The 25,718-nt window shown below is 37.5% G+C and overlaps 1 protein-coding gene across 3 annotated transcripts in view; it reads right to left on the reverse strand.

The window, feature by feature from the left end:
* The window catches only part of PARP8 (poly(ADP-ribose) polymerase family member 8), a 196,176-nt gene that overhangs the window by 38,965 nt on the left and 131,493 nt on the right, over positions 1-25,718 (reverse strand). For all 3 annotated transcript variants that reach the window (XM_025270536.2, XM_025270537.2, XM_025270535.2), the window contains exons 11-16: positions 22,534-22,600; positions 17,805-17,930; positions 16,406-16,970; positions 14,883-14,933; positions 14,692-14,787; positions 17-109 (exon numbers count right to left, since the gene is read on the reverse strand). In XM_025270536.2, coding sequence (XP_025126321.1) covers positions 17-109; positions 14,692-14,787; positions 14,883-14,933; positions 16,406-16,970; positions 17,805-17,930; positions 22,534-22,600 — 998 coding nt within the window. The remainder of the gene's footprint in view (positions 1-16; positions 110-14,691; positions 14,788-14,882; positions 14,934-16,405; positions 16,971-17,804; positions 17,931-22,533; positions 22,601-25,718) is intronic.

Genomic DNA, 25,718 nt, shown 5'->3' on the forward strand with positions numbered 1-25,718 from the left:
TATCATGTGTTAGTACCTGAGCTCCAGTTGCTATTTCATCAGCAGCTTCATTCATTACTCCCAGGGTTTGAAAAGCAAATACACACAGCTCTCGTTCACACACTGTAGGCTACAAAAGAAAGGGGAATCGATTCAACAATTTTTTACCATCTTCCAATTCCTAAACTAAATGATATTCTTTATAATATGATAAATAATAAATAAATATAATATGATAAAAAGAATATGATATTCTTTATAATAGATAGAAAATGCAAAGTTTTAGAATATTATTAATAAAAAGGAAGAGGAGCTTCCTGGTGGCTCAGTCGTAAAGAACTGGTCTGCCAATGCAGGAAACACGGGTTCTATTTGTGATCCACGAGGATCCCACATGCCGCAGCACAACTAAGCCCGAGGCGCCACACCTACTGAGCCTGTGCTCCACAGCCAGGGACTGCATCTACTGAAGCCCACCCATCCAGAGCCCATGCTCCACAACAAGAGAAGCCACCGCAATGAGAAGCCCACACAAGACAACTAGAGTACAGCCTCCACTCGCCACAACTAGAGAAAAGTCTGTGCAGCAACAAAGACCTGGCACACCCAAAATAAATGAATAAACAAAAATTTTTTAAAAGGAAGAAATACTATATAAATATTATTTACACTAGTCTTGGTACGGAAGCAACCTAAGTGCCCATTTATAGATGAATGGATAAAGGAGATGTGGTATATATAAATAAAATGGAATACCACTCAGTCATAAAAAAGAATAAAATATGGCCATTTGCAAGAACGTTACGCTTACTGAAATAAATCAGAGAAAGACAAATACTGTATGACTTCACTTATATGCATCTAAAAAAAACAAGACAAATGAGGAAGCATAACAAAAATATAAGCAGAGTCATAGACACAGAGAACAAACAGGTGGTTGCCAGGAGGGAAGGAGGTGGTAGGATGAGAGAAAACAGATGAGGGAGATTAAGAGGTACAAACTTCCATTTATCAAATGCATGAGTCACAGGGATGAAATGCACAGTGCGGGGAAGATAGTCAATAATAATGTAGCATCTTTGTATGGTGTCAGATGTAACTAGAGTTACTGTGGTGATCATTTTGTAATGTACAGAAATATAAAATCACTACATTGTGCACCAGGAACTATCAAAGTGTTCTATGTAGGTCAATTATACTTCAAAAACAAATAAATTCATAGAAAAAGAGAACAGATTTGTGGTTACCAGAAGTGGAAGGGTAGAGGGAGAGGAAATTGGATGGAGGTGGTCTAAAGGTACAAACTTCCAATTACAAGATAAATAACTACTAGGGACATAATGTACAACATAATAAATATAATTAACACTGGTGTATGTTACATATCAGTTCAGTTCAGTTCATTTCAGTCACTCAGTTATGTCTGACTCTTTGCAACCCCATGAACTGCAGCACACCAGGCTTCCCTGTGCCTCACTAACTCCCAAAGCTTCCTCAAACATATGTCCATCGAGTTGGTGATGCCATCCAACCATCTCATACTTTGTCATTCCCTTCTCCTCCTGCCAGGATCAGGGTCTTTACAAATGAGTAAGTCCTTCACATCAGGTGGCCAAAGTATTGGAGTTTCAACTTCAGCATCAGTCCTTCCAATGAATATTCATGACTGATTTCCTTTAGGACGGACTGGTTGGATCTCCTTGCAGTTCATGGGACTCTCAAAGAGTCTTCTCCAACACCACAGTTCAAAAGCATCAATTCTTCGGCGCTTAGCTTTCTTTAGAGTCCAACTCTCACATCCATACATGACCACTGGAAAAACCATAGCTTTGAGTAGACGGACCTTTGTTGGCAAAGTAATGTCTCTGTTTTTTAATATGCTGTCTAGGTTCGTCATAGCTTTTCTTCCAAGGACCAAGTGTCTTTTAATTTCGTGGCTGCAGTCACTATATGAAGTGATTTTGGAGCCCCCCAAAATAAAGTCTTTCACTGTTTCCATTGTTTCCCCATCTATTTGCCATGAAGTGATGGGAACAGATGCCATGAGCTTAGTTTTCTGAAGGCTGAGTTTTAAGCCATCGTTTTCACTCTCCTCTTTCACTTTCATCAAGAGGCTCTTTAGTTCTCCTTCGCTTTCCGCCATAAGGGTGGTGTCATCTGCATATCTGAGGTTATTGATATTTCTCCTGGCAATCTTGATTCTAGCTTGTGCTTCATCCAGCCTGACATTTCACATGATGTACTCTGCATATAAATTAAACAAGCAGGGTGACAATATACAGCCTTGACATACTCCTTTCCCAATTTAGAACCAGTTTGTTGTTCCATGTGCAGTTCTAAGTGTTGTTTCTTGACCTGCATACAGATTTCTCAGAAGGCAGGTAAGGGGATCTGGTATTCCCAGCTCTTTAAAAATTTTCCAGTTTGTTGTGAACCACACAGTCAAAGACTTCGATGTAATCAATAAAGCAGAAGTAGATCTTTTTCTGGAACTCTCTTGCTTTTTTGATGATCCAATGGATGTTGGCAAATTGACTGATCTCTTGTTCCTTTGCCTTTTCTAAATCCAGCTTTTATGTTACATATAAAAGAGACTAAAACCCTAAGAGTTCTCATCACAAGGAAAAAATGCTTTTCTCTTTTTTATTTTGTATTAATATGAGATGATGGATATTCTAAACTTAGTGTGATAATCATTTCATGAGGCATGTAAGACAAATCATTATGCTGTATACCTTAAAGTTATACACTGCTATATGTCACTTATATCTCAATAAAACTGGAGAAGGGATGGGAAGAACTATCACTTTATTTTAAAAAATTAAATTTCTAAATATAAGTAACAATTAGTAAATAGCCATTTTACTGATATAGTCAAAAATATGATTAAAAATTCAATTCAGTTAGTTTTAGGCACTTGCACTCGGAATGATTTAGCAATATGTGAAAATATCCTTTGGATCTATCCCAGGTGGCTCAGTGGTAAAGAATTCTCCTGCCAAAACAGAAGATGCAGGTTCAAGCCCTGGGTCAGGAAGATCCCCTGGAGGAGGGCATGGCAACCCACTCCAGTATTTTTGCCTGGAGAATCCTGTGGACAGAGGAGCCTGGGAGGCTGCAGTCCATGCAGTCGCAGAGTCAGACATGACTGAGCATGCATGCACAAAATATATTCTGTAAGTGGAAAATCCATCTTGCTTGTGTAATACACATTTGCACGGAAGAGGCATTTAAATTAATACACATTTGCACAGAAGATACATTTGAAAGCACATACCTAAGCTGGTGATATACTAAAAAATGAGATTCAATCCCAAAGCTGTGTAAAACAAATCTACAAAGGAGAATTCCATTTCTTCCTAGGTAATTTTCTCCGGAAGAAATAAGCATGACTCTGCTTACTTGCTACCTAACTCTTGAAAGACTGGTTTGTTTTGTTGCAAAGATTTTGACTTCAATAGCCTCCTGACGTCAACAGCACTGAAATATACACTCTGCAATTGCTTTGGAAGAGCTCTCATCTTTCAAATCTAATACAGTGTCATCTGTTTGATTTATCTCATCTCCCGAGTTACATCGCATTAGGTAGCTGATGAAGCCTAACACGATGCAGCCTGTGGTGCCCGGCACAGCAGAGAGACGTATTTGTTAGTGCCACTGCTCCCATGCTCACTGACTTCAGAGGATAACTTTGTCCATTGCTTAACTAGTGGGGAAGGACAGCCCCATACTAAGCACCCTTTATGCTGAGAATGGACCCACGTGGTGGCTTTGTAGACAAAAAGCCAATCACACAAAGATTTCTGGTGTTCTTTGTTCTTTGGAAGGAATGATGCTAAAGCTGAAACTCTAGTACTTTGGCCACCTCATGCGAAGAGCTGACTCACCGGAAAATACTCTGATGCTGGGAAGGATTGGGGGCAGGAGGAGAAGGGGACGACAGAGGATGAGATGGCTGGATGGCATCACCGACTTGATGGGTGTGAGTTGAGTGAACTCCAGGAGTTGGTGATGGACAAGGAGGCCTGGTGTGCTGCGATTCATGGGGTCGCAAAGAGTCGGACATGACTGAGTGACTGAACTGAACTGAACTGAAAGAAAATTTTCCCCCAAATAAATTGATGTATTTTCTTTGTCAGTCTTAAAAAGACAGTTTCTATTTCAGAAACATCAGGAAAAACTACCTATGGCAGGGAATTAATTGGACAAAGTTCTTCATCCAGACTCAAGCCATACACACTGCTGTATGCACTTGGATAAACTTAGAGCAGACTGTTCAATTTCTAGTACTTTTACTTTAGCATTTAACTTAATCTTGTCCTATTTTTTCGTGTGTATCTATGTGCATGTATAGCTGCCCTTCAATTTCTCCCACCTGACATTGGGTTGTTTCTTTTGTTCACTTTCTGGGAGCATGGTATGTTCTGAAATAATAAGAGCTACCATTTTATTGCACACTTACTATAGCGTCAAACACTATATTGGTGTTTGAGTATAATGAAACTGTAAACAAAAAAGAATCCAGGGGAAGGTAAGCATTGGAAATCATTAAGGGGCCACAGGAATTAATTCATATTCCAGATACCCAAAGTTCACTGAGGAAGTAAACAGAGACACAGAAGGTCCTTTGTTTTTAATAATACTGTTGCCAAATAACCATACAGGTTTTTACGACCAAAATCCATCAATCCTAAAGCTGAATATCATAAGGTTCATTTAATATATACAAGCAATGATCATTTTTAAAATGCTTTATTTGAACCCTGGAAATTTTTTTTTAGTTTCTTTTAAATTAAAAAGAATTTATTGGAGTATAGCTGATTTATAATGTAAGTTTCAGGTATACAATAAATGAATCAGTTATACATTTACATATATTTTAGATTATTTTTCCATATAGGCCATTACAGAGTACTGAGTAGAGCTCCCTGTGCTATACAGCAGGTTCTTATTAGTTTTCTATTTTATATATACTCTTGTGTTAATCCCAATCTCTCAATTTATCCCTCCCCCTATTTACCCTAAGTAGCTTTGTCTTCTACATCCACAACTCTACTTTTGTTTTATAAATAAGTGCATTTATAACCTTTTTAAAAAGATTCCACATATAAGCGATATCATATGATATTTGTCTTCCTATGTCTGACTTTTTGAACCTTGGATAATTAATTGTATTTATTTTGTGATCATCCTAATATATATATGCATGTATGTATATTCACACACATATTCAGGGAATAAAGTAGAAACTAATTTTTGGCATTAAATTGTTGCCTTATTAAACAGTATAAAGGAAAATGAAACAAATACTCTGCTAAACTAGACTGGAACGTAATTATTTGAAATTTGAATATTCTATCAGCATACTTGGCCCCCGGTCCTAGGAATTCATGGGCCACCCTGACTTCGTCTCAAATGATTTTTTACCAATTTTGCCCAGACCTCCTAGTCTTTATCTTGAGTAACAAACGAGCAACAGTTCAGTCTTTTCTGAATGGTTTTTCCTGCATTGCTGTTTCATCCTCCTCCCAGACCTATTTCTATTCCAACCTCTAAATCTCCAAATCACATGGATTTATCAATTGACCCATTATTTTAAATTATAAATGTACAATCTTAATGATTAAGCTGGGTCCATCTAGTCAAGGCTATGGTTTTTCCAGTGGTCATGTATGGATGTGAGAGTTGGACTGTGAAGAAGGCTGAGCACCGAAGAATTGATGCTTTTGAACTGTGGTGTTGGAGAAGACTCTTGAGAGTCCCTTGGACTGCAAGGAGGTCCAACCAATCCATTCTAAAGGAGATCAGTCCTGGGTGTTCTTTGGAAGGAATTATGCTAAAGCTGAAACTCCAGTACTTTGGCCACCTCATGCAAAAAGTTGACACATTGGAAAAGACTCTGCTGCTGGGAGGGATTGGGGGCAGGAGGAGAAGGGGACGACAGAGGATGAGATGGCTGGATGGCATCACTGACTCGATGGACGTGAGTTTGAGTGAACTCCGGGAGTTGGTGATGGACAGGGAGGCCTGGTGTGCTGCAATTCATGGGGTCACAAAGAGTCGGACGCGACTGAGCAACTGAACTGAACTGATGGCTTCATTTTTTTATAAATACTCCTTTTCTTTCTTGCATTTTTTTCATTGAAAAATGGCCTTTCTTCCCATACTCAAATCTGCAAGGCTGATTTCTAAGAATATCCTATTATTGCAACTGTTTGAAGAAGGAAATCAGGTACAATAGAAAACTGTGAGGGGGGGCAAGAAATGGTATTACCATTCTGAAAAATCTGAAGTAGAACTATACATTATATTATTATAAAAATAATTTTATCTTTATTTTTAAAATAGTAATGATAGAGGTAGTAATATTGCTATTAATTTATGTACCATAGTAGGGGTTCCCAGGTGGCTCAGTGGTAAAGAATCCACCTGCCAATGCAGGAGACACAGATTCAATTCCTGGGTCAGGAAGATCCCCTGGAGAAAGAAATGGCAAATCCCATGGCTAGAGAAGCCTAGTGGGCTACAGTCCATGGGATCACAAAAAGAGTTAAACATGACTTAGAGACTAAACACCACCACCAGCACACTAAATAAACGCCAGTGAATTTTAAAATAACAGTGTTACATCTATCAATCATTTTACTAGAACAGTCAATAGAGTATTCAAGATATAAATAAGCTTAATTTTCAGATAATTATTTGCCAATCTAGTTTTCGTAGATAACTTTATCCACATTTTATATGAGAGGAGTTCAAAATGTCAACACAAGATGGCGTACTAAAAGAAAGTTCTCAAATCACAAGTAATCAAGACTAGATGTCTCATAGAAAGGACATCCTATTCCAGGAAAGCAAGTGATTCATTCCTTCTTAATAAAATATATAGTTATATTGCAATTAGCATTCTCCCACCTTGAGCATACTGCCAGCCAGTGCCCTGCTCCCAAGAAAATCTGCTATCACTATATTATTTGCATAGAAAACTCCAGTCTCAATACAAAATAAAACATACTCATGGAATAGCTACTGCTGGATAAGCAAAACTGTATGTTTTATTAAACATGACTTAATAAAGTATACATGCCTAGATATCACCCGAAATGTACATTATTTACTAATTCAAGTTTACAAGAAATGTATTAGCTTCAATTTATAAAATATTACTTATTCTTAATATTATACTATTATATTGCTTCCAAACAATTAGTCCCTATAACTTAAACTGTAAAACCACGGCAAGTCCCTCCTGCCATTACACACAATATACATACTATATCTGCAATATAACATTCACTCTGCACCATTAAAAACATGGGGAACTTTATATGTCCCTAAATTAAGATTTATTTTAGAAATTTTTAAGCTAAAATGAATACATTTTAAATTTTACTTGAATCAAAACAATTTAAATGTGAGCAGTAAAAACATGACTCAAAAAATGATTTTAAGCCCTAAAGAATATTTTAGAACCTAACTGCGTTTTAGAAATTTTGTGTTTTCAATGAATTTAGATTACTTCCTAGTGAAAACAGAAATAACACAACTTGAGAATCCAGCTATGTATTTATATATAGCACAGTGTAGGTGAGTGGTTTTCAAACCCTTTTTTGCTGTGATCATTTTTTTCAAACAAAATATTTCATGTAAGCCATATATATAAAACAGATGAACATGGATGTTGTTCCAGCTGGAGCTTATGTGCACAGTTCAGTTTTCCCAGCTACAAAACAGACATAAAATCAGATCCAGTTCACCAGGTTGATAAGGACCAAGAGAGAAGAATCAAGTGAGATAAAGATTATAAAATCTCCTTGAGGTATAGAGAGCTGTTGAAATATTAACACTATTAGGTAAGCTCGATAATGTGTGAAAGTTGCTCAGTCGTGTCCAACTCTTTGTGACTCTATAGACTGTAGCCTTCTAGGCTCCTCTGTCCATGGGCATTCTCCAAGCAAGAATACTGGAGGACTGGAGTGGGTTGCCATGCCCTCCTCCAGGGATCTTCCTGACTCAGGGATTGAACTCATGTCCCTCACATCTCCTGCCTTGGCAGGCAGTTTCTTTGCCACTAGAGCCAGTTGGGAAACCCTGTCTCTTCTACTTATGTTAACTCAATCTATATACAGAAATAAGTGTTTAATAAGAATTTTCATTGAAGCATATCATGACATGGTACCTTTATTTTCATACCCGTGGTTTATCAAAATTCTTAATTTGTTTCTAAAGCATTTCTTGCTAAAATAGAAATGAGCAATGTAAATACAACTTCACAATTTAAAAAAAAACTAGTGTTGAAAACACATGAGAATAATTAAGAATATTGACTAGAAACACAAAACCTGCTGCTGCTGCTGCTGCTGCTGCTGCTGCTGCTAAGTCACTTCAGTCGTGTCCGACTCTGTGTGACCCCATAGGCCTCAGCCCACTAGGCTCCTCTGTCCCTGGGATTCTCCAGGCAAGAACACAGGAGTGGGTTGCCATTTCCTTCTCCAATGCGTGAAAGTGAAGTTGCTCAGTCGTGCCCGACTCTTAATGACCCCAAAGTACTGGAGTGGGGTGCCATTGCCTTCTCGGACACAAAACCTACAAACCCTTAATTTTTTTTATTTCCAGTTTTATAGTCAGTACTTTGGGTTCTTGACAATGGTTTGGAAGAAAGACACATTTGGAGCAAGGCAAGATTTACTGTCGATTAGGAAAGACAGGAATCCCACAGAGATCAAGATAGATCCATAATGAAATAGGATCAGGCCTGGTTAGGCCTCAATATACATGCTGATCCCTACTGTCTCATAAAACTAAAGCTGCTGTTTGATTATTAAAACCAATTTCTGCTCAATTTGGATGTAAAAATATTTATGTTTTAACTAAAAGTTTTTTGGCATAATTATTTAGTTTGATTTGTTATGTCAAAACTTGCAACGTTAATTTCTGCAAAATGGATTTGGGGGGAGAAAATTGGCTATGCTTTTTTATTCATTCTCCAAATATTAAGGTATGAAGGTCAGACATAAATATAAGAAGACCTACTTGTTTTCCTCTTAGGTAAAATGGGACATATCTAGGTTTACCCACATACTCAGTTTCTCAAGATTGGTCTTGGGAGTGCCTTAAGCTATGACCAAACTATGAGTATTGTTAACTTTACTCTGAAAACAAGAACCTTAGTTACAAACATTTGTCTAAGGTCCACAGCAAAACTGGGTACAAAAATGATTAGATTCATGGGTTTCTTTGACTTGACTTTAGTGGGATGGAGCATTATTCTCAAGAGGTGACAGGAGAATCTCAGGCCTGATAACACAAAGCAAGTAATGTGGGACATTTCCACAGGGCAGGAGAAGAAAACAAGATCATAATTCTTTTATCACATGCTAATGTGGGAAACAAGAAAGTCTGTTAACCCAGGACACAGAGAACACACACCCAGTGTCACTGACAAAGGTCCAACTTTGTAGGGACACTAATCCACGCAACCACGTGAGTGGTTTTCTCCAATAGGATTCAGCAGCTCACATACAGGGCTCAGAGAAGACAAACACTTGCATTGATCCAAGAATGGGGTTTAAGGTGAGTACAACAAAAAGACAAGGGCACTAGGAATTTACAGGCTGATGAAAACAGTGGTGATTCTGGCAGTAAATCCTCCTTTTCCTCTTTTGCAAACACACTTGATGAAGTCCAAAATCAACATTCTAAAGCATCACCAGAACAGTCCACTGTATTAACACTCTAGTTGATTCCAAAATGTAGAGAACTAGTGATTTGGTTTTGGTTTGGTTTTCTGATGGGACTGCAGACCATACTGCCAAACTGAAATTCTGGGGCTCTGAACAACCCTCCTGATAATGTGAGTTTTATGCAGATCTAAAGTATCACATGTCAGAACCCACCTGAGAGTGATATTTATAACCTTTGTAAACAAAAGAGAAAATCAGAGCCTTGTGGTATTTCTAAATAAATAGTTTAGTTCCTCATGTTGCAAAAGTGTGACAAGCTTGCCTAGACCTCTGAGGAAAGTGACAGAACAGGAAATTAGTGACTAAAATTTTAGGACATTTGGGAAATAGGAGTAAATGGAGACTTATGTCATTTAAAAAACAATCAGGCTTGAAGAAAAGAGAAAAAAGTGAGAAACAGTTTGAATTTTGACAGAGAAATCTAACAAATGTAACAAACATGAGGCAGAAAATCTATGGAAACAATTCTATCTAACCATTTAATCACCCATGGGGCTATAACGTCTCTTTTTTATAGCTTGGGGATTTACTGCAGCTTTTAATGTGTTACATGGGCTGAGAATAAGTGACCAATGAGTCCATTTATTGATTACTATCCATAGGAAATTACATTTATAAAAATTGTTATATATTATTGAAATGAATCACTATACATTATTGAAATTATAGCAAAATGCATTGCAATGGAAATATAAGAAATAAAAAATGAATATGCCTGATTTAAGTGAAATATCTGTTTAATACAACAAGGAGGTATTCTGTTTACTTTTCTTCCTTCGAATATGAGATGTTTCTCTATTTTCATTTCCTGATCTGATTTCATATGTTACTTATCTTACTATTTAAGAAAGTAAGGTTTCTGATTTCCTTAGATATCAGCCTGAATTACAGCAACATAAAACCTCTTGATAAACTATATTTATTTAAAAATGTTGTCTTCACTTTTGTTTATGAAAGCATTTCCATTTCTCGAAATAGACAGCATACTTAACTGGTGCAGAAAGACAGAGATAAAGTAAAAGAGAACTTGGAGGAAGGCACAGAGAATACTAATATCAACTATGATCTTTCTATCACCTATTATTGGAATGAACTGCCAGTAAGTAAACTGAGAAGAGCAAACTCCCAACACCAAGTGTAGTCAATTTCCAGGACGTAAAAGTAGTCAGTTCAAGTATGTAAGTCAAGGATAGCATTATGATTGAGAACCATGGCCTTGGTGCCATTCTGCCAGGATTCAAATCCTGTCCCTATCAATTACTAGCATTGTGGACATTAAAAAAATTACTGTTTTCCTCATCTATAAAGCAGGCGTAGTAATACCCATCCTCAGAAGGTTATGATAAGGATTAAATAAGATAAGCCATGCAGTGAAAGTTGCTCAGTCATGTCCAACTCTTTGCAACTCCATGGTCTGTACAGTAAGTACATGGAATTCTCCAGGCCAGAACACTGCAGTGGGTAGCCTTTCCCTTCTCCAGGGGATCGTCCCAACCCAGGGATGGAACCCAGGTCTCCTGCATTGCAAGCAGATTCTTTACCAGCTGAGCCACAAGGGAAGCCCAGCTTCCAGGGAAGATCCATGTAAGGCACTTCAAAAACACGATTACAAAAAAAACACCGAAAAAGCTTATGCTGTTAATAACATGACTATTATATTCTGCAATGAAAATATTATTGCCATGGATTAAGAAATAAATCAAGGTCCACAGATGCACAATGACAAACAAAATAAAGATAAGCCTTCTTAGTGGGATAAATGAACATGATAAAATGATTCTTTCTCCTCTCAGCATAACTATACATTTCTGTGTATCGAATAAAAATAACAATCTTGTACAAATCTTTACTAAAATAAATGCTGAGTCAGTTAACTTGGTTTCAGAATAGCAATATATCTCTTTGAGAGGAATAACTGTTAAAAATAGCATATGAGGGGCAAGAAAAACTTTTTTATATGTTTTCCGAAAACAATAAAATGAAACAAATATATCATAAAACCTGACAGATGACTGTGCTCATTAATGGCTGTTATGTATGTTTTTATAACATATATCTTGAAAGGCAAAAGTGTTCTAATAAAACTACCTGTTTCCAGGCTTTACAATTTATCTTTTCAAACATATAGGATAAATTTCTCTTAAAAAGTGCAACAGACTCTAGCATAGTGCCTTATACTCATAAAGCATTTAATAAATGTTGGTGATGCAGTTTTGAAATCGGACAGAATTAGGTTCAAAGTTCAGCTTCCAGTCACACAGCTGGGAAGGATACTAAAGAAACTGCCTACCCTCTTTGAATCTTAATCTCCTTAGTTGCACCATGGGCATAAAAATACCTAAACCACAGAGTTCTGTGAAAATCAAATAAGGAAGTAATATGCAAAATACCTTGGGCTTCCCAGGTGGCTCAGTGGTAAACAATCTGCCTGCCAATACAAGAGACGAAGGTTCAACCCCTGGGTCAAGAAGACCCCCTGGAAAAGGGAATGGCAACCCACTCCAGGATTCTTGCCTGGAGAATCCCATGGATAAAAGAGTCTGGTAGGCTATAGTCCATGGGGTCGGAAAGAGTTGGACATGACTGAGCGACTGAGCATGCACTCAAGCATGCAAAATATCTACCCAGAGTATCTGGTACATGGTGCATAAATCATCTGCGAATAGATATCATTTTAGTATTTCCTGTCTAATCTGGATACCTTCTATTATTTCTTTCTTCTTAATTGCCTGGCTAGAACCTCTAGTAAAATGTTGATTAGAAGGGGCACAAAATTCACACTTCAGATTAGAAAACTCACACTTCTTGATTCCAAACTTACTACAAAGGTACAGTAATTCAGATAGTATAGTGCAAGTATAAGAACTGACATACAATCAGTGGAATAAAATCAAGAGTCCAAACTCACACATCTATGGTTAAATCATTTTCCACAAGGGAGACAATATCATTTAATGAGGACAGAATAATCTTTTCAACAAATGGTGCATAGACAACTAGATATCCACATGCAAGAGAAGGAATCTGAACCTCAACTTCAAACCATAAACAACAATTAACTCAATGTCTTACATGTAAGATACAAACTATAAAACTCTTAGATGTAAGATACAAACTATAAAACTCTTAGAAGGAAATATAGGCATACATCTTTGTTACCTTGGATTAGGCAATACCTCAACTGATAAATTTGGATTCCACTAACATTAAAAGTTTTGTTTGTCACAGGACACCATCAAGAAAAATAAAACCCACAAAACAGGAGAAAATACCTGCAAATCATATCTCTGATAATGATCTAGTATTCAGAATATATAAAGAACTCTTGAAGTGAAGTGAAAGTTGTTCAGTTGTATCTGACTGCAATTCATGGACTATACAGTCCGTGGAATTCTCCAGGCCAAAATACTGGAGTGGATAGCAGTTCCCTTCTCCAGGGGATCTTCCCAACCCAGGGATCGAACCCAGGTCTCCCACACTGCAGGTGGATTCTTTACCATCTGAGCCACAAGGGAAGCCACAAAGAACTCTTAGAACTCACTAAAGAAAGCAAACAATCCAATTTAAAAAATGGGCAATGGATTTAAAGAGATATTTCTCCAAAGAGGACATACAAATGGCCAATAAGCATATAAAGAGAAGCTCAAAGCATTAGTCATTAGCAAAGGACAAAGCAAACCACTATGAGCTACAACTTCACAATTCATAGGATGGTTATAGTTGGAGGAAAAAAGAGGTGAATAGCAAGTGTTGGTGAAGATGTGGAGAATCTTGAACCCCATCATACACTGCTGTTAGAAATCAGAAATAGTTTGCTAGTTCCTGAAAAAGTTAAACAGAGTTAACACAAGTCTCCAGCAATTCCATTAACTGATGAATGGATAAACAAAAGTCACATAGCTGTATAATGGAGTATTATTCCACCATTAAAGGAATAAATTATGAGACACACTACATAGATGAACCTCAAAAACATTTTACTACTAAGTGAAAAAAATGGCCACATAACATATAATTTAATGTCCATTCATATGAAATTTTTAAAATAGGCAAATTCATAGAGACAGAAAATATATTAGTGGTTGCCAGAGGATGAGAGGAAGGGAAGATTGGGAGTGATTACTAACATTTACGGGGGTTCTCTTTTGGGGTAATAGATTCTGGAATTATAGAAAGTAGTCATAATTGCAAAAAATTGAGAATGTAATTAAAAAACACTGAATTGTACACATTAAAACAATGAATTGTATATTTATACAAATTTTATCTCAATAAAAAAACTGCAAAAAAATTTTAATTGGATAATTTTCCCCCAAAACACCATTTACACATTGATTCTTATTTCCATACTTCCTTAATACTGTCACAAATGTGTGAGTAGGCATTTAAAAAAAATCTTTAATTCTCTGATTCTACTATATATACCTCTTCTAACTGGAATAAGGACTACCCATTTCTCTCTGTATTAAATATCTTATTCTTTTTCTTCTGTGTTTTTTTTTTTTTTGCCACACTGCATGGCTTGTGGGGCCTTAGTTCCTCGACCAGGGATTGAACCCAGGCCCTTGGCAGTAAAAGCATGGAGTCCTAACCACTGAACCGCGAGGGAATCCCTCCTATATTAAGCACTGTAGATTGTGTGGTTTTGTAAACAATGGTGTTTACAAGTTTACATATATATACATATCAATATGGACGGACACAGAGATATATAAAGACAGACCAACAACAAGGTGATAGGCGCAGGTTAAGAAATACAGTTAAGAAATATTTTCCTAAAGTGAAACTGCTTGTTGATCTTTCACAGAGTCCTTCAGAAATAGTGATACATTTGTCAAAACTATACAACTTTGGTATTAAATAACTGACTCAATAGAGAGCATTTACTGTAAATGCAATTATTTACTTGTTTATATCTTAACCTTCTTCATTTCTGTTCTAAACCAACATTCCACCAGTGAGAACTTACCCTAAGCATGGGGCCATTCTGAAACACATGTGGTTCATCACAAACCACACAGTACTCATTCAACACAGGGATCCGCTGTTCAGCAAACTCAATTGTCTGAATAAGACAATAAAGAGAAAGAATTAAGTCAAGTTCAAGAAGGATTTGAAAATCCACTAAAGGCTAAACTATTTCAGAGGCTTGGCTCATACCTGCACTAGGAAGCCACGGTCTCGTATTGGAATGCATTTGGCACCATTTGGCTATAAGAAGCAAAGTAAAATGTTTTTTAATTAGGAAAAATATATAAATTATAGTGTTTTACTTTTGCAAGAATGAATGCAGATGTGATTTTCTAAGATTACCTGTAAGTGAATCAAATCACTGATTATGACACTAAGATTTTAGAATTTATTATAATGCTCTTTCCTCCATTATTATTGCAATCTTTGTTTAAACTAAATGAACTGCATTCTTAATTTCTGATCCTCTAGTAAAAATGACTGGCATCTCTAAATGATCACAAAAACTTGCTGTCTCTGTCCCTGATCACTGAACGTTCCCACTTCCTCATTTAGACTATTCAATCTCATTTTACAACTAGATAGAATTATTCCTCCAAGGATGTATGAAAGAGGTACAATTCCTCCAAGCTACTGAAAGGGGTAGAATATTAAACTACCATATTATGCTCAACATAATATGGTAGGACGTATTATGGGAGGACACGAAGACATTTTCTTTCACAGAATATCTGAAATTATCTTTCTTGAATGAAACTAACTATGGGATTCTTTCTAGTATGTAACTCTGACAAAATTAATTTTCTGTATGTCTTTGATAGCTTTGAGAAGATATGGGCTTTTAGGGATGTCCACCTAAAACTACCAACACAGCCAAATATATTTTCTTCACACAAAATTTCACGGTATAGTTTACAACGTAATTTCAGAAATATATCTATACAAGAGCACCACAAACACACACACATCAATTTACTAAAAGCAAAGAAAACTTTTGGTCAGTTATTTTATGTAATTATAAATAAGATAGGTCTGCTTCTTTATCTGAAGCTGGCTATAATGCTAATCACTCTAGAGGCAAACTTTGTGTAAATCCCAGTAAATACCACCCAAAGTACTTAAGTTTTAAAACAATCTCCCGCCAGCCCCATCTTCACCACAAAACAGCTTCAGGATAAAGCAATTTCAGTTTTATAAAGCAGACACTGAGAGCAGCTTGAAGAAACGCTCTTGGGATACAGCGGTTAACTATTACTTCTCTCTACAAGTTCATAGGCAAAGTGCTCCGCTTATGTACAACAGGAAGGACACCACTCTTAATCTTTAGACAAACTCTGACTTCCACTACTTATATGAGTAAACTAGAGATTAGATAAACCTGCTTAATTAAACATTAAAAATGCTATGCTTGCTTTGTGAATTCAATGGACTTCCTTCTATTTTTAGGAGCATTCATTCCCATGACAGGAATCTGGACTAGATCTCACATCCACAGGAACGTTTATTTTTCCAGAATCAAAATGAACATTCCAGTACTAGCTGCAAATGTCTGGTATGCAAAGGAATATTCAAAAGAAAAAAAAAATAGTAAATCTTCAAAACCCAAAACAAAACCGTGCGTCTTTGACCAGACCTTTGCAACACAAACACACAAAACCCTCTCCTGCCCCTTGGCTAACATCTAAGAACTCAAGATGAAAATATGTACGCACAGCAGGCTGGGAAGATGAAGATGACGATGGTGTTAAGATACCAATGAGCCCTGAGGTAAGAGAGAGCCTCCTGCCCTCTGCGTTGGGTTCCTTGAAAAGCTCCGTTTTGGATGACTTGGGGGCACTGGAGTAAGACTTGCTGAGCAACTTGTGATTCTTGAGTCCATATAATTCTTCCATTCTGAGGTTACTGGAGTAAGACCTGCTTAACAGTTTGTGAGGCTTCAGGCTGGCATTGTGCTCACAGCGCGGGTCTCCGGAACAAGAACGGGTCAAAAGTTTGTGCGACTTGAGAGCGAGGCAGTCGTCCTGCTTGACGGCTGCAGAGCAGGGACGGTTCAAGAGTTTGTGCGACTTAATGGTTGTCACCGCCTGCTCAGCCCGGGGGTCGCTGGACAGCGAGCGACCGAAGGTCCTGTGTGGCTTCGGGGCGCACGCGTCCTCCGTCTTGACGGTGCTGGAACAAGTCCTCCGCAGTAGCTTGTGCGTCTTGGAGATCCCGTCCTGCTCCGATTTCAGTTTAGATTTGCTTTTTCCACAACCAGGGGGAGGATAACTTGGCGACCTTCGAAATCGAACAGTTAAACAGTTAATAGGGCAAATCGTGAGTGTAACAGACCGTGGAGAACACTTATCGGGCTCCATCAACTCAACTCTGCTACAAATACCATCTCTTTTAAACCCAGCCTATCCAGTGAAAACTGAAACCAGAAGTATGTACCGAAAGATCACAGGGACTGAATTCTATGTTACCTGGAAAGCAAAAAAAAAGGATTGATTGTCCAGTTTTTTTTTCCCCTCCTATCTATTCTAGAGGCCTATAAAGCTGTGGTCCCTAACCTTTTTCGTATCAGGAACAGTTTCGTGGAAGAAACTTTTTTCGTGGACCTGGGAGTGTGGGGGTTTCAGGATGGTTCAAGTGAGTTACATTTATTGTGCAGTTTATTTCTATTTTGTGACAATCTCAGGATATTCCACTTTGACTTCAAGGTTAAGGATTGAAAACCCTCTGAGAATCTTAATGTCACCAATGAGCTGACAGGAGCTCAGGTGGTAATGCTAGTGATGGGGAGTGACTATACATACATATGAAGCTTCACTTACTAGCCTGCAGCTCATGAACCATTTGAGGACCCCTGCTATACAAAGGACTAATTTTGGTAGGGAAACTCTATGGAATTAGAAACCAAAAGAAATGTAATTTTAGTAAATTTAACCAATGTAAAAAACACAAACTCAAAACACAGAAATGAGTAGCTATGTTTTTTGATTTGTTCTTTAAAGTCATAAAGAAAATACAGATGCCGAGAGTGTAGAAGGAACGCGCTGAACTAAATAACCATGGAAGATCACAAGTGCAGCATTTCAGTAAGATGAGGGAAAGATGTCTATTACCCACCTGCGCAAGGTTGAAAATAAATGCAGGGGAGACTTGACTTTCTTCTCTGACAGCTTCTTATTGTGCAGGCAACTGGATTTTTCTTTGCTCTGCTTCCACTGCTGTGTAACAAATGTCTGCATGATTCTGTCAAACCAAAGGTAAGTGTTTTGTCACAGTTCCAAGGTAATTTACTATCAGATTTCTGTATAGATCACGGAGAGAATGCATTTATCAAAGGAAAATAAATGCACGGTGATTAGAGAGAATTTAATTTTGAACCATACAAGATGATTTCATGTGTACGAAAGCATCCTATAGAAAATTTCTAATGATTTTACTGTGTTGCAATTAATAATTAATTACTGTGACATAATTAAAAATACAATTGATTAAATAATTGATAAAAGGTAAAAGAATAAGGATATAAAGAGATTTATAAGGACACCCTCTAGATTCAACATCTTTAGCTTTGGTGGCAAAAGAAAAGTCTGAAATATTTTGTTGGTGCCAGCCACATAGGTTTAAAAATGATTTTTGTTAGTAATTATGATTAAGATACAAGTAAACTTTTTCTTTTTACTTGATTTGTTTATGTAGTTTTCTTCCTGAAAAGGAAACCAAAATGAAACTACAAAATTCTAAGCAAAAATAAGCTGTGCAAAACTAACTTTATGGAGAATAAGCAGATCAGCAAATTTTATGTTCAGCACAGCCCCATTCACTTGAAAATATGCTGTATTTTTTTTTTTCTTTTAATGATGAGCCTCGAAGAATTTTCAGTTCCTATCATAAGGCAGGAATTTGGTAACTTCTGGCCTCAATATTTTCTAAATCAAGACCATGTCATCACTGTTTTGCAGTAAAAAATTCTAGAATGTCAACTGTGGATTTAAGACATGGCCTTATTTTCTGAGATGGGTCCCAGTCTGTGACAGCTTCTCTGGATCCCATCTCTCCAGTGGCCCTGGAGGAGGGTCCCTTAGCTGATATTGAAGTAGAGAAGAAATTTTACAATAAACATTGTGTGCAAGAGATTAAACATTTTCATTTTCTTTTCAAAGTCAATTCAGCATTGCCTGCTTTTCCTGCTGTTTTCAGTTATTTCTAACACAGATTGCTTTTGGACCAGGAAATGGTACCAGTATCTACCACTGACAATAGGCCAGGGTGTAAAGGAGGAACTTTATTTACAAATCTTTCTTCCTCCTTCTATACATTTTGTAAGTAAGGTAAAGACGTGAAATTTGTCCAAGTTTACCTGGATAGTAAGTGGCAGAGCTGTAATACCTATGTAATCTGATACAGATGAATCTATGTTAACATGTTATTCAAAAGGGGCAGATGTGCCTCTTAATACTAGGCTGATTATTCATTTACCAAATTAACACAGATTGCCAGAAACTACATCACTCAGACTTACTACCTCAACTTTGTAAATTCAGAGGAAATATAGAATTATGGCGGGGGGGGGGGCGGTGTTTATAGCTGTAGAGGTAGTAAGAAAGAAGGGGGTAAAACTGCAGTCACAATCAATGATACATGACTTCAAATTTGCAGTATATCCCTCCCAGAGATCAGAACAGGAAACCAAGGTTTTATTTCCCACTTAATTTTTGAAGATATTTTTCTCCCAAGATTTTAGCAAAATTTAAATGCAATAGAACATCAGGGTCATCGTTTTCCCCTGTACCTAATCTGAAGTCCCCAGTGACACCACCCTTTGTACCAGGCAGATTTGAATTCTTTTCCTCCTATGAAAAATTGCCATTCCTGTATACCATTCCCTAAGAAACCTAACAAGTGCTTCTCTGATTCTCGACAGACTAACCAGAACAAAACACAAGTCAAAGAGCTAAAATTGTTCTCACTTTCATATAACATTAGCATTCTAAAGTGTGACTTCAACATCTTAAACTAGTAATTCTTAAACTTGGACACCCAAATCCCTACCTGTTCTTGGATTTGAAAGGGAGGAGTTAACTATCTCTATAAGTAATTCAATATGGTGTTTCATGTCAACGGTAATTTGAAATATACATGTGAATACATTTAGTATAATGGACACTCCCTTAAAATAGATATTTCAGTGCTCATACTGGTGTTTAAGTTTACTGGCACTAAGAAGAACTATTACAACCGCCATTGGCTGATGATAAAAAGAAGGGAAGAGACTTCAGGGTAAATTATACATTCACATCAAGTGAAGCCCAGATGATGTCACAGTCAGCTATTTGAACAAAGATTCCAGGGTAGTTCAGACAGAGAAATGGGAGTATACAAGGGGAATGTGATGCTTTTCTATATGCTGATTTCAAAAGAAATTGTACCACTGTAACCAGTACTGCGTTCAAACTGTGGTGGTGAAACAGCTGGAGCGAAATGACATCATCCATCAAGTTAAAGTCCTGTATTAATTTGAAATGTGAGTTTTTATTGCAATTTACACATCAGTTATAAATTGAATTTTGGTTTATAAATGTGAACGCAACATATGAATAATTTATACCATGCTTTATTTGTTATGTACTTAAGGCAATGCTGGAGATTCACAATGTACTTTTCCTTTTAAAAATAGCTTAAGTTTGATTAATGCCAATTGAACATAAAGTCATACAGAGTTTAAGATTATTTCTATAGTCTGTGATATGCTTAGCCTTTGACTAATAGATACCCTATTCAAGACTGATCACTATATTACATTGTTTGGAGTCAGTATTTTTCCCTTCAGGCTCTTTTAATGACTTCACATTTTCCCCAATATGTATTCAATGCTGAAAATATATCCCAAGCTTTATGAAGGCAAGGAGTATCTGGGATTGTATGAGAGACAGATTAGTGGGTGAATCAAAAATACTGATGTGAAATCAAATTCTGGCTCTACCACTTTCTCAGTGTGTGAGCTTAAGCAAGTTGCTTAAACTGTTGGGGCCTGGGCTTCACCATCTAGGAAACATGGAGAGTAATAGTACCTGCCTGATAGGGTTGTTATGAAGGTCAAGGGTGGTAATATATATCACTAAGCTAAGTACTTGACCAAAAAAAGCAGCACTGCATAAGCAAATGATGCAGCTCCTGCTGTTGAGATGCTGTCTTACTGCAGAAACACAAAAGATAAAGAATCACAGAAAAAGTTTAATGAGTATTTCTTATTTCCTAAGCAATAACAAAAGGCCTAGATTCTAAATCTGCCTTCCTAACTTGCTGTATGTTTCGGAAAATAACCTCTTTATATTTCAATTTCCTCTTATGACTTATTTTGAGAATGAGATCAGGTTTTGAATTTTATTATATATTATATTAGACTAGAAGATCACAAGGCAAACCCAGTTATTTAAAATTAAGGAAAGAAACTAAATTAGACTAAAACTGATCAAGAGTCATGAAAAGAAAAGTTCCAGTTCATATACCAAACTGTCCACATAACTAAAATCTATACATAAAAGTAAATAACTTTTCTGAAATGTTATTTCTTGGTGGATCAGTTGGTAAAGAATCTGCCTGCCAAGAAAGAGACCACCTGCAATATAGGAGACCTGTGTTTGATCCCTGGTCAGGAAGACCCCCTGGAGCAGGAAATGGTAACCCACTCCAGAAACCCCATGGACAGAGGAGCCTGGCAGGCTCTAGTCCATGGAGTCACAAGAGTTGGACATGACTCAGAGACTAAACATGTTCTATAACGTGATTAAATAGTGAATATAGAATACAGATTTCCTTAATTTCTCAGGGTTGGGGATTACACACATCATCACTTTTTCTGAGCCCAAGTGATGTACTCAAATGCCAGTACGGGTAGGAAGCTATTTCTACACTTCTGTACTTTTATGTTTCTTGTCTTGTTTGGACCAATGTCATTTAACTCTCCCAAAATACTTCTTAAGTGGCTTACAAAAGTACATAAAGTAGAACTGTGGACTTTGGGTGATAATCATAGTCAATATAGGTTCACCAGTTGTAAAAAATGGGCCACTTGGTAGGAGATGTTGCTAATAGGGAACCTATGTATGTGTGGGGGCAGGAGGCAAGCTCAGTACCTTCTTCTCAATTTTGCTGTGAACCTAAAACCGATCTAAGCAAGTACAGTCATTAAATTAAAAATAAGTTTTAAAATGAAGGAGAAAATTGGTGAAGGAAAAAAAAAAATCATAGAGGGGTGGGAAGATGTGGCAAGGTGAGGTGGTACCTAACTTGAATGGCTTAACATAGAAGGCAGGCTCCATGCTTTGCTCCAAGACCTGTAACATACTGGCTTGAAAAACAAAGTCCAATTGAAAAAACAAAGCCAATTAAGCTGGAAAAACATACCTAATTCAATACAGAAAACTGAGAAAATTTCTCTTCAGAGTCCTTAAAAAGAAAACACCACATAATATAAAGTGCTAAACATATGTTGTAAATTGAACTTCATTTCAAAGATGTGGAATTCTGAACATTAAGAGTTTACTTTCTGATTTTCACATGCCCACCTTCTCAGGTGGAAGGCAGGGTGTTGCAGGGATGAGAAAGGATCCTGGCTGGGGGGCGGGGGTGGGGGGTAGGGGGCGGGGCAGGTGGAATCTGGCCCAGTTCTAAAAGTGAGCTCTGCCAGCTAAATTATTGATGCGCCTCTCAGCATCAGGATGAATTCCTCTCCTGAGGCATTTACTTCAAAAAGCTGTGCTGAATAAAAATGGGGCGGGGGTGGCAAGCAAAATGAGAACTCAGTTCTCTTTAACAGAAATTTGCTTTCATTCATTGGAAAACTTACTTTTTCAGCTGATGTCCCAGACCAAATCTCTCTTTTGTGGAAATCTGAAAGACATCAACAGTGGGCACTGCAAAGGAAAAACAAAAAACCAGTCTAAATATTGAGTTGAAACTCAACCAGCAGCCAGGAAAACGACTGAAAAGTAATATATATATTACTATGTGTGCATAATATGTACATACACATACATACACATTTTAAAATAGTCTGCACACAATCCTACACGTGGTTGCTTATGCTTTATACAGAGATTTTGGAGATGATTCTAGGTTGCTATTGCTGTTGTTGAGTCACTAAGTTGTGTCTGACTCTTTGCAACCCAATGGAATGCAGCACTCCAGGCTTCCCTGTCTGTCACTAGCTCTCAGAGTTTGCTCAAATTCACATCCATTGAGTCAGTAATGCTATCTAACTACCTCATCCTCTGCCACTGTTTTGTCTTCTGTCTCCTTTTGCCTTCAGTGTTTTCTATCATCAGGGTCTTCTCCAGTGACTCAGCTCTTTGCATCAAGTGGCCAAAGTATTGGAGCTTCTGCTTTAGCATCAGTCCTTCCAATGAATATTCAGATTTGATTGCCTTTAGGATTGACTGGTTTGATGTCCTTGCTGTCGAAGAGACTCTCAAGAGTCTATTCCAGCACCACAATTTGAAAGCATCAGTTCTTCAGAGCTCAACCTTCTTTATGAACCAATTCTCACATCTGTACAAGACTACTGGAAAAACCATAGCTTTGATTATATGGACCTTTGTGGACAAAATGATGATCTTGCTTTTTAATACACTGTGAGGTTTGTCACAGCTCTCCTTCCATATAATACGCTAACATATAAATATATGTATATGTAAATGTACAATATGTAAAATAATGATGATTTTCAAAAATATATATTAAGTGTAAATAGCAATGTATATTACAGTTTGCACTCTATTCTTTAGGTGTAAGAGAGACATGTTTGCATACACATAGATCTTTTTCTAGGAATAAAACAATGGAGAATGACAGTAAGGCATAGGGAGATTCACTTTTTGCTGCACAGCATCTTGTGTGCTTAATGTTTTTATCAGATAAGTGCATTTCTGTAAATTAATAACTATGCTGCTTACAAAATTGATAACCACCAAAAGAGTCACTCACCATTCATTATTCACTGGTTTAAAGGGTATTTATTATGTTCCCTCTGTGCCAGCCACTATAGATAGAGCTGCAAAACCACAAATACAAATAGCCCTGCCCTTCTAAGCCTTAGTAAACAGGGGGAGACAGATAGAAAACAGATAAGAAAACAGACCAAACGTCACATAGTGATAAAGGCTCTGGATAAAAATAAAGAAGGAAAAGGGGGGAGGGGGCTAAAGGTTAGGTGGGCACAAAAAGACTTCAGCATTAGATACTATGGCAGAAAGTAAACGGTCCTGGCCAGAGTAAACACAGGGCAGTGCCCGTAAGGAAGAAATGTGCTTCACCATTCTAGGACCACCAAGGGGAGTCAGAGAGGAGTGAACAAGGTATCTCATTAGTAGAGGAGATGAGAGAAGGAACACAGGCAGCTCCTTCTTTACAGGATCTTCTGTAAAGACCAAAGGTAGAAACAGGAAACTCAGCCCAGAACTTAGAGTTCTTAAGGGAAGAGTATGGTAGCTTGGATTAGTGAAGGTGGGGAGCATTCTGGATTCACACTCTCTGGGAGATCTGACAGGTTTTGCTGATGGACTGAATTCAAAGTATCAGAAAAAGAATGGAGTCAAGGATGAATCAAAAGATTTTGGCTTGAGCAACCAGAAGTATAAAACTTACAAATTTCTGGGTGAAAGACTGCAGGAGAATCAGATCGGAGCAGTGGGGAAGATTGGCAATTTCACTCTGGATATTGTAAATTTGGGTGGGGAAGATCCCCTAGAAGAGGAAATGGCAACCCAACTCCAGTATTCTTGCCTGGAGAATCCCATGGACAGAGGAGGTTGGCAGGCTATAGTCCACAGAGTTGCAAAGAGTCAGACACAACTCAGCACCCACCCTCACTGTAAATTTGAAATGCTTGTTTGTCACTCGAGTGGAAAAGTTTAAGTAGGCTACTACAGAAATCCAGTATTTACACACTTGGATGAGTGAAACATGCTAAAGACACACATTTGGACGAGTCAGAACATATATGTATTTAAAGGCATGAGGCTGGATGAGAAACTATGAGTGAGTGTAGATGGAAGACAGAAGTTAAGGATTCAGCCTGAGCCATCCAGTATCTAGAGGCTCCACAGAGAAGGTTGAAGAGGAATAGCTAGGAGGATGGAAGATCCAGAATGCTGCTGATATGGACATATGTTCACAAAAGTTTTCCAAGGAAGGGATAAACAATTGTTATAATATGCTGCTAAGTTAATTAAGATGAAGATTCCAAATTGGTCATCGGGTCATTAAGCAATAGTCAAGTCACTGGTGACGCTGACAAGAGCCCTGGTTGTGAAATGCATCCAAAACACATCTACAGCATATTCAAGGAGAACAAGAAGAGGGAAAATGAAGTAAGTTAACAGAGGCAAGTCTAATGAGGAAACTCAACAGTCATGGGAAGCAGAGTGCTAGGGACTAAATGAAGAGTGATTTAAGGTCTAAAGGTGCTTGTTTTAAAAATGAGAGGACTTTTTTTTTTTACTAATGGGAATCTTTTAGAAGAAAGAGACAAACATGAACAGTATAAGAAGGAGAGAGAAGGGTGTGCTAATTTAGATGAAAGAGGATGGAAGCTAGTATGCAAATAAAAGATGACCTTGTACAACAGCAAGGGTAGTACCATTCTTACAAACTGTGGCAATAACAGACCATTAGAACTAAGACTGTCTAATTATTATACATCCTCAGGCCACACATGCTCCACACAGCAAAGCAGGCTGGTATCCCCAACTGCCTCACTCCCTGTCTTGGCCATTAGTCTGGGATACAAACACTCCACTGATCAAAGAAAACTGGTGCTAGTCACCCATCAGTTTCTGTCCAGCAAACATTCTAATCCTTAACAGAGAATACTTAACTTCAATTCCATGCATCCCAAACCCAGTGCCATAGAAAAATGAATTTTAAAAATCCTAACTTGGAAACTCAGGGGAATTATTCTTTAAAGAAAAAGATGACAAAATTAGAACACAGTGTGTTCTCTCTAAGAAGATTTAAGAGGACACAATCTCTTCT

This window comes from Bubalus bubalis, chromosome 19, assembly GCF_019923935.1.
Source record: "Bubalus bubalis isolate 160015118507 breed Murrah chromosome 19, NDDB_SH_1, whole genome shotgun sequence".
Lineage (NCBI taxonomy): Eukaryota > Metazoa > Chordata > Mammalia > Artiodactyla > Bovidae > Bubalus > Bubalus bubalis.